Source organism: Sander lucioperca, chromosome 3 (assembly GCF_008315115.2).
Source record: "Sander lucioperca isolate FBNREF2018 chromosome 3, SLUC_FBN_1.2, whole genome shotgun sequence".
Lineage (NCBI taxonomy): Eukaryota > Metazoa > Chordata > Actinopteri > Perciformes > Percidae > Sander > Sander lucioperca.
Genome location: NC_050175.1, coordinates 36,417,316 through 36,426,922, shown reverse-complemented (window position 1 = coordinate 36,426,922; position 9,607 = coordinate 36,417,316). Strand labels below are relative to the sequence as shown.

At 41.2% G+C, this 9,607-nt stretch overlaps 1 protein-coding gene across 4 annotated transcripts; it reads left to right on the top strand.

Moving 5' to 3' along the window:
- Positions 1-339: 339 nt before the first annotated feature.
- LOC116067294 (CDKN2A interacting protein) lies at positions 340-4,154 on the top strand. Of its 4 annotated transcripts, none has more exons than XM_031323704.2 (4): positions 340-421; positions 880-1,129; positions 1,229-1,353; positions 1,986-4,154. In XM_031323704.2, the coding sequence occupies exons 2-4, from the start codon at positions 882-884 to the stop codon at positions 2,552-2,554; spliced, it is 942 nt and encodes a 313-aa protein (XP_031179564.1). In that variant the 5' UTR covers positions 340-421; positions 880-881; the 3' UTR covers positions 2,555-4,154. The 4 variants fall into 4 exon arrangements, with proteins under 4 accessions (XP_031179564.1, XP_031179567.1, XP_031179565.1 ...); XM_031323707.2 differs by having other exon boundaries at positions 381-457; XM_031323705.2 differs by lacking the exon at positions 340-421 and adding an exon at positions 464-722.
- Positions 4,155-9,607: the final 5,453 nt, after the last annotated feature.

The window sequence follows — 9,607 nt, the reverse complement described above, 5'->3', positions numbered from 1 at the left end:
GATTTATTTTATTTATTTATTATTTTTTATAATATATATTATCATATATTAATAATAATAATAATCATATTATCCGGTTTTGCAGCGCTAAGACACGATAGCAAAGCCTCCTATGTTACTCCGGGGCTTAAACATAGACTGTAAAATTGGGCTTAAATGAGCTCTGCCAGAATGGAATTATTTTTGTGCCTTTAAGATAATTCCATATGTCAGATATGTAAACAAAAGTGAGCCTAGTTGTATCCTCTCTTATATATATATACTTATATACTGTCTATGGTTGTGTCTATGGTTGTAACCTGTGGCTAGCACTGCGCTTCTGGGAAATGTAGTTCCTTCCGCAAAAAAAGCAGCGTAGTCCGTCTTGCGTCATCACTTGGTCATGTAGCTAGCTAGCAACACCTCGCAACGGAAGGAGCTGGTATGTCGTAGTTAAAATGATTACTCCATACTACCGGTACAAGCTATGTCACGTTATAGCATGTTATGTGCATTATTGTCAAGCTTGATAGCATGTTCATGTTGTAAATATCAGCGTGTCTTCTAGTAACTTAACATTAGCGTTACTTGGCCAGCCGTTTGGCTTAACTTGCCGTTAGTTGCTAAAGTCAGTTTGTCAGTGGCACTCTAGAAAACAACTGGTTAGCTTCATTAGCCTACTAACGTTACCAAACAAGTTAGCAACACAACACCAGCTGTATGCGGTCTAGAAGCAATACATAGTAGGTACACCGATTTATCAAGTCTTTTACAAACTTGTTGGGTTCAATTAGAACAGTTAGCCAGCTTCAAGCTAGCTGTATTAACTTAGGTACCACACAAATACATGAGCAAGTGACGGTGTTCTATGCATCTTATATGCAGTGTTTGTTATTGCAGGGATGGCAGAGGAGAGGAGCAAAGAGGACATCGTTGCAGAGTATCTGGGCCAGAACCCACAGCTGGCCCAATGGGTCGAAACTTTCAGGACCTACTGTGAGAGCAACAAACAGTGGGATGCTCGGAGAGAGTTCATCCTGAGAAACATGGAGGCTTTCCCCACAGTGGAGCCCGGAGTCCCCAGCAGCAGTCTGGACAGGCTGCTCTCTCTGTCCATGGTCTGGGCCAATCACGTTTTCCTCGGCTGCAGGTAAGACACACTGACCGAGCAGAAAGATAAACTCCAGAAAGCAAATATCAAGGCATGCAGATGAGGACTCCACTTGTCTTTATTCTCTCCATCCCTCAGCTATCCACAGGCTGTAATGGACAAGATCAAGGAGATGGGTGAGGGCATAGTTGTCGTAGATGCCCCAGTTCACAAAACGACAAAAGATGGTATCCTGGCCAGAGGAAAGCGGAGTGCCACAGCTGGTAATGCAATACACACTTAAGAAAGCTGACTGCTGTATTTACTTTCACAGCTACAATGTATGATGTGGCGGAAATCTGTTGATTAACCAGGGACAGTTCAGGTGGACACAAGATGAAAATTTGCCACTCAATGTTTGCACTACTATTACTTAATAATTGTAGCTTGTTGGGAATACACAGTGACATACATAAACAGATAAAGTGACAGATTACATTGTCTTAAAATGTGTTTCTGATATTTTGTTTTCCCATTTACTGTGTATATGTGGGTGGACAAAATATTAAAAGCCCCTTTCAACACGATGCAATCTAGCATCACCACACGCTATGGTCTTAAAAAATCACAATAGGGTTGAGCAAACTCTTCTGACAGAGTCTCAACAACAAATGAAAGCAGAAATAGTCTTCCACAAAATGTAATGTTACAGATGTTTTGTGTTTGGTTTAAAATATTGTAATATTAGTTTTTGTTTTTTTTTCCATATCGCTCATTCCTAATGATTCATAGCATTACAAAAGTGCATATTATGAAGGACAACATACAGTACATAGTAATAACATTTAGGTTCACACTCTCTTAGTTAGTACACCCTGACGAGTCTGTTTCCCTATTCAATTTTTCTTTTTTGCAGAGGTTGATGCTGACGGCTGTGTCAAAAGAGCCAAATGCGGACCTAATGAGCTTGACAGTCGACCTGTGGGGAGGCAGAAATCAGGACCTCTTCCACAGGCTCCAGCAGAGCACCAGCCCTTCTTCAACCGCCTCTACAAGGCGGTGGCCTGGAAGTTAGTGTCGGCAGGGGGCTTCGGTCCAAACTTGGACCATTTTGAAATACTTCGTAGCTGTGCAGAGTCCTGTAAAGAGACCCTGACCTGTGTGTTTGTGCCACTGAAGGACATCGCTGGCCTCCCCGCAGGACGCACACAGAAGGAAGGCCACGTGTGTGAGATTCGCTGTCAGACAGTTTACATGGGGACTGGATATGGGCGTGATGAGTCCGCTGCCAAAGCCATGGCTTCCAAAGAGGCCCTCAAAGTCTTTCAGGGACGAAAAGTGACAGTAAAGATCTGCAGACGGAGGTACAAAGGGAAAGACGTGGAGGATTTGATGCTGTTGGACGAACAGCCTCGGAGTCAGGGCTTTCCTCCCGCGCTCAGCTACCCATTTCAGGACGAGCAGCTGGAAGATGGTTCTTCTTAGAGCAGAGAATTTGTGACGTTTGCCCTGCTGTGAGGCCTGTTGCAAGCATGGACATGTGACATTTACTGAATGGAGCTACTGATGGAATTTATGACCGTGTCGGGACCAGACTGTAATGCAGCTGAACCTCATAACTAGGCTAATCATTGAGTGACACAGAGCAAAACTATCAGGATGCGTTTTCCACAATACTTTGGTATTATAATACAGGTGGCACATTGTTAGGCAAATATCTGGAATAAATCACCAAAACAACAACAAAAAAAAGAATCTTAATACTGTACTGGCTACATTTTTAAGTTTTATAGAAAGCGAACAGTTTAACAAAGTGCATGGAGTTGGAGCATGTGCCACCATTTAAAAGTCAAGCAGCCATAAACTGGCAAAAAGATCAACTGTCTAAAGGCAAAGCAGTTTTAAGAGTTAGAAACAAAGGAAGGATAAAATGCTACCTTAGTATTGTAGGATAATGTATTGCATTATTTTGATGTGATTATTTGTCCCAACAAAATAGTTTTGCCATCATATTAGGAGTAGCGTGTATATATTTGCCCCTTTGTTCCTTCCTGTTGTGGCAGGTTTTGTTCTGGGGATTTCACTAGTGTAACTGGGTGCAGTCCAAAACATAGTTTAAAAACCTGACTTTATCGCTTTTTGGTTTGTTTAGATTCCCACTGCTGAGTTACAAGCGAAACAACCACTAACTTGTCTTTTCACAGTTCTGATTACCCGTCACTTTGCCAGGGTCTAGAGTTTGGCAGCAGGGTGCAATACAGTAACTGTAACTTTTTCTAAACATGATAGACTTGTCTTTAGTGTTCATATGAGTAAGGAACACAAAAATAGCTAAGTATGAGTTATAAATCCAGACTTTATTTTGATATTGCCGTTTTTCATCCATAAGTGACTTGTTAGATGTCAACATATCAACATTTCTTTTTCTAATTGTACCTATTAACCCCTGCATTTTAGGATTGTTTCTGTAACAGGTTCGGATTGCGTTCTTATTTTAAATGACCCACACTTTTGTTTTCGTTAAAGAGCAGGATATGACCTCGCTGAAGTTATTTGGTGACATCCATGTTTGATTCTATTTTTCTTTTTTTTTTTCTTTAAAAATGACAACATGCTGAGTGTCTGCAATCAAACAATGCTACACATAAGGAATGTTTTAGTTTTTATCACAATATGTTTAAGGAGAAGTTGAGGTGTACTTTACAGTTTTCAGCGTTCTTAAATACTTTGCCAACTACAGTACCTGTTATACTGTACACAGAAGTACTAGAGCTTACTGCTCTTATTTTAATTTCTTTATTTAACTTCACGGATTTAAAAAAAACACTGAGAACCACACAATGATGAAAATATAAGAGTGCCACAATTTAAAAAAAATCCCTTTGAACACAGTTTGATAAAGTGCGTAAAGTTGTGATGTGTTTGAGGGTAAAGTGCTGCCGTGATGTGTGATTTCTTTTTCCGGTTTCCGTTGAAGGTGAACAGGGTTGCATTGAAGTGTGAGTATCCACACTGCTCCACGTTACTGTATGCTTACACCAGTGGTCCTATTTCTATATATTGTTTAAATAAAGATAATTTAACCAAGTAAAGTGTATTTGCTTTCTCCCTGCAGAAAAACAGCATTTTCATAACAGCGTGGTGATTTTGTGTAGCAGCTTTTAAGAAACAGCCAATAATACTTTCTATCACCAACTTAATTATCTAATATCCTACGGGAAGGTTCTGACAGGTTGAAGAAAATAATATTATTTGAATGCACAAGTTGAATTGTGTCACATACTGCCTCTAATTAGCGTTAATTGGCAACTGAACAGGATGAGCCAGTTCGTCATTAGAGACGCTTAAATAGATGCTAGCAGTGCCGATCAAATAATTATAAACTCAGTGTTTCGAGTGACATTCATGCTTGTACTCCCCAACCATTTATGTCAGCAGGATGCCTTCGGCCTCGACACAGTTCAGCAGACTGTGGCCACTTGACTGCACAGTGATTCTTATCACTTCATTAGGCAATCTGAACACGAGCACTGATATTATCTATAACATGCTCGATGCTTAAAGTGCTCATATTATGCTTTTTGGCTTTTTCCCTTTCCTTTATTGTGTTATATATGTTTTTTGTGCACGTTATAGGTTTACAAAGTGAAAAAGCCTAAAGTCCTCCCCAAAGGGACTTACCATCTCCAACAGAAAACACTGTTCACAAACTGCTCCAAACAGCTCTATTGTAGTCCAGCCTTTACTTCAGAGACAAACGTGGTCACTTTGGAACACACGTTATAATGCTCGCCTAGCTGCTAGCGTGGCACGCCCTCATACTCTGCTTCTGACTGGCTAGTAGTCCTTACCTAGGTACTGTCAGGGCACACCCTCATACTCTGCTTCTGACTGGCTAGTAGTCCTTACCTAGCTACTGTCAGGGCACACCCTCATACTCTGCTTCTGACTGGCTAGTAGTCCTTACCCAGGTACTGTCAGGGCACACCCTCATACTCTGCTTCTGACTGGCTAGTAGTCCTTACCCAGGTACTGTCAGGGCACGCCCTCATACTCTGCTTCTGACTGGCTAGTAGTCCTTACCTAGCTACTGAGCATGTGCGACTCCCAACAAAGATGGAACAGCAGTGAGAGGTCTCACTCTGTAGCTAAAACAGAGAGCTCAACACACAGGGTGAAAAGAGGAGCTGCAGCAATGTGCAGTACAACAACAATATGGTGTTTTTTGAAAATGAAACCATGTAAACCTATTCTGGTACAACCTCTAAATACAATTATGAACCTGAAAATGAGCATAATATGAGCACTTTAAAATACGCTGCGATGGCAAGTTGACACGTCGCGTTTGTGTATTCAAGAGGAGCTCATGTTTATTTTAACGTCTTGTATAAACTGAAATTTGGGAATTGTACACAGCACCCACTGGGATTGTTGAGGGAGAGTTTTTTTCACTTTGTCACCTTTTTCACCCCTGATGAGTTTGCACGCCTACATTAAATTGAATAGTTTTTATAGTGTTTGTAGTTTATGTAGAATAATCATATCATTTTGTTTTAGTTTGCTACTGACTAGATAAGACATGCCTTTATTTATCCCACAAGGGGAAATTCACAATTTGGGTTTGTTAGTACAGTTGCACACAACTTTAAACACAGGATTTACACAGAATTACACACGTGCTCAGGACCTATTAGCACCCGAGCATTTGAGGGTTCGATGCCTTGCTCAAGGGCACCTTGGTAGTGCCCAGGAGGTGAGCCGGCACACCTCCGTATTATTGGTTCTTACAGAGAGTGAGGGGGCTGCTCCTTGGAGGAGCGCCCAAAGAGTTGAGGTTTCGATGCCTTGCTCAAGGGCACTTTGGTAGTGCCCAGAAGGTGAACCGGCACATTTCCGTATTATTGGTCCGTACGGGGACCCTCTGATTCCCTACAGACTGAGCTACTACCAGCCCACACTATTTCACAAAGAAAAATAAAAACATGACAGAGATGGGTTTGCCTTTTTGAGGGCACGTATGTGAAATGGCACCAATTTTTATTTAAAGCTATTGTGTGTAGTTTCTGTCACCCCCATGAGGTAGTGTAAGTAATGACATCAACACTGTTGGCACATCCACATGGTTGAGTAAATGAAAAAGCAATAATTCCTACTCCTAATAAGTAACCTATTCAAGAGCAGTAAGACGACATCCCTGTCTGACCTCAGTCCCTTTTCTTTTTTGAGTGCTCTCCAACTACGAAAAGCCACATCAATGGTTCATCAGTCACTTTCTTTTTTTTCTTCTGCTGAACGTGTAGGTCTTTTCTTAGCAGTACAATCGCTGAATGAAACATGACGTGGGCGCTTCAGGTTTTCAGCCATGCCTTCACCTGTTGCAGCAGACCTCTTTGTCTCCAAAGCTGAACCCTACTGTTGTGCTTTCTCAGCTGTGACGTAAAACGCATCCCTCGAGCTTCTGTGCGTGAAAGTCACCGGACTACACCATTAAGTAAACATAGCCATACTGAAAAATAAGGAGAGGGTTTTGAGGAGCTGATAGGCTTAATTAGCTTTGTAGCAACTCATTTGGCAATGGCTTGAATGTAACAGACGTTCCTGAACCTAGGGGTTAACAACACAGGTAAAGTAAAAATAAATCGCTATTTCTATACCACTAACAAGGCTCAAAATAGCACCACACTTCCACTTCGTGACCAGTCGAACGGCGAACGCCGTGCAACCAGTAACCAGTAACATAGCTCAAGCACGCCGTTCGTCGTTCGACTGGTCGTGACTGGTTTCCCAAGATGGCGCCTGCTTGTATACGTGAACGCTACTGTCTTTATAAACTATCTTTTTAATAAACTGTCTGTACACTTAGAAAGTTCTCAATGCTTTGGTTTACATGTAGGGATCCTCATTATGCTACCGTTGAAGTGTGGTGATATTTTGAGCCTTGTTAGTGGTATAGAAATAGAATTATTTTTACTTTACCCGTGCCCCGACGACTAGCGTTATAAGCTAATTAGCGGTTTGCGCTAAAACTGGTCACATTCGATTAGCATGAAAACATATCCCAGAGAACGGTCGACTCGGTACACATGTGTTTTTAACCCCTATGTTCATTTTGCGAAGATTCGCACTATAGCTTTAATATGAGTTCTTTGAACACAGGTGAGAGGTGGTGATCTGAATCACTCGCAAGTCCCTCTCACTCTCGCTGCTCTGTCCACCCCACAGGCCCCAGTTCAACTGCACTGCCTGCGCTGTCTATACTGTATTTACGCCCCTGTGAGTGTTCAGACATTATCAATCAACTTCACTGCCTCAAGCATTGTCTGGTGTTGATGTATTGAGCGGTTTACAGCCAAATATGTCCTTCTCCGGGAGCAATCTCTATTTCAGACTGTATCATTTGTCACCTGCTCTGTATCTCCATCCATCACACTCTCAATCACCGTCTGCCGCTTTCTCTCTCTCAGTCTGTCGGTGTTTCTATCATCATGTCTATCTGTCATTCTTTACTTCTCTGTCTAATTATCATGCGCAAACAAACGTTTCTCCCGATGGGCGACTGCTGCAGGTTTGGACTATCACACTGTGTGCCCTTATCCACACATGCAATCTCTATTGGAATTGGAAGTAATTCCCTTGAGGAATCAATAACAAATCCTAGCTGTCTGGAGAAAGTATTGCTGCTTCAGGAACCAAGATAAACAGTCTTTTTGTCAGACCAACCACCATGAATGCTTTCAATGGTTTCTGAAAGTGGAGAGGTGTCAATCTGTGCATTCAATCCTTCCGTTGAATTTAAAACATGGAAGAAATGGCCAAGATTGGAGTCACGTTTTTACCTGAAAAATCTGTCAGTGTACTGTTATTTTTTAGTTTTTTGATTTCTTCACTAGTTAAAGCCTGATGTATTTAGTTATATAGGTGTATTGTCCTTTACTTCTTGTTTTATGTCTGTGTATATTCATATGTCTTTCTAAAATCCATTGTCAAAAATGTCAATCACAAAAAAAAACTGTCAGTGAAATATTAGTCTATATCCACGACGTTTCACTTCCGGGATTGGTCTGTTGCCAGCGGAAATTACGCCGTATGTTCCTCTTTTCGGCGGGAGGTTCGTTACCTTCTGCTTTTTTTGTGTTGGAATTTAAACTCCGGTGGATTTGTGAGGACTATAGTTAACTGCTCCTCAGATCTCTGCAGGGTAAATCCAGACAGCTAGCTAGACTATGTCCAATCTGAGTTTTCTGTTGCACGACTAAAACAACTTTTGAATGTACACATGTTCCACCAAAACAAGTTCGTTCTCGAGGCTATTTTGCCTCATCGGAGCTTAGCGCTGCCCAAGACGATTGTGATTGGTTTAAAGAAATACCAATAAACCAGAGCACGTTTTTCTCCCATCACGGAATGCTGTGTGGACTAGCCAGACCTTCCTCCGCAGCGCTGTGGAGGAAGGTCTGGCAAAGTGAGACTAGTGAAATATTAATGATAGTTTTCCCAGGAAATAATGGAACAAACAGGGAAACGTGTGATTAGTTTGATCAGCACAAACTGCAAACTACAGTCTGCCTTAATGTTGACTTCCCGAATGGTGACCACACACATCCCAAGTGTACATAAACACACACATCCCAGGTGTACACACACACACTGCCAAGCAAGAAGGGACTAAGTCAACATTTTGTACTTGTCTCCTCTGCATTATTGATGACAGCTGACAGGTAGCATAGCGGAAGGGTGGATACGAGATGAGCACAGTGATGTGGAATATGAGGATGCTGCCCAGGCTGCAAAAAACACAAAGGGCTCGAAATGTCAAGTCAAAACCAAAGCCAAGACATCAGTGAGAACAAAGTCAAGGAAAATATTATTAGAGGGAAATTAAGGCAATAATTTCAATCAACAAATGTTCAGGTATGGTGATAGGTGTTTATTAGTTGATTCCTGAAAGGTTTATAGTTTCAGTCTGTGTGCCACAAATGATAATACTCTATGACAAGAAGTAAACAGCTCAATGTAACATGAGGACAGAGGGATACACAGAAGGGATGGAAGAAGGATTCAATTCCTTTAAAAGTACTAATACACACAGTGAAAATACTCCACTATTCCAAGTTAAAGTCCTGCATTCAAAACCTTCCTTATGTAAAACATGTAAGTATTATCAGCAAAATGTACTTTAAGTACTTAAAGTAAAAGTATTGTGCAGTCAAATGTTCCCTCTCAGTGTTTTCCTCTTCTATCTGATGTTCCTGGATTAATATTCCTGCTGCATTAATGTGTATGTTGCATTTTACTGCTGTAGATGTTTAAGGTTGTGCTCATTTTAACTCCTTTATATACTATAACGGCTAGTTTAATCTACAGCAATGCATCATGGTCTATAAGATCATCATATGTTTGTAGCGCCGCTGTCCTGTGAGAACCACGTATCTCTAATAAGTTTTAAAACTTTTCATGGTGTCAGAAACACATCTCTGTTTTCAGCTTTGTGACGATGCATTTCCCAGCTGATCCCAGAGACTTTATTTAGCTTAAGAA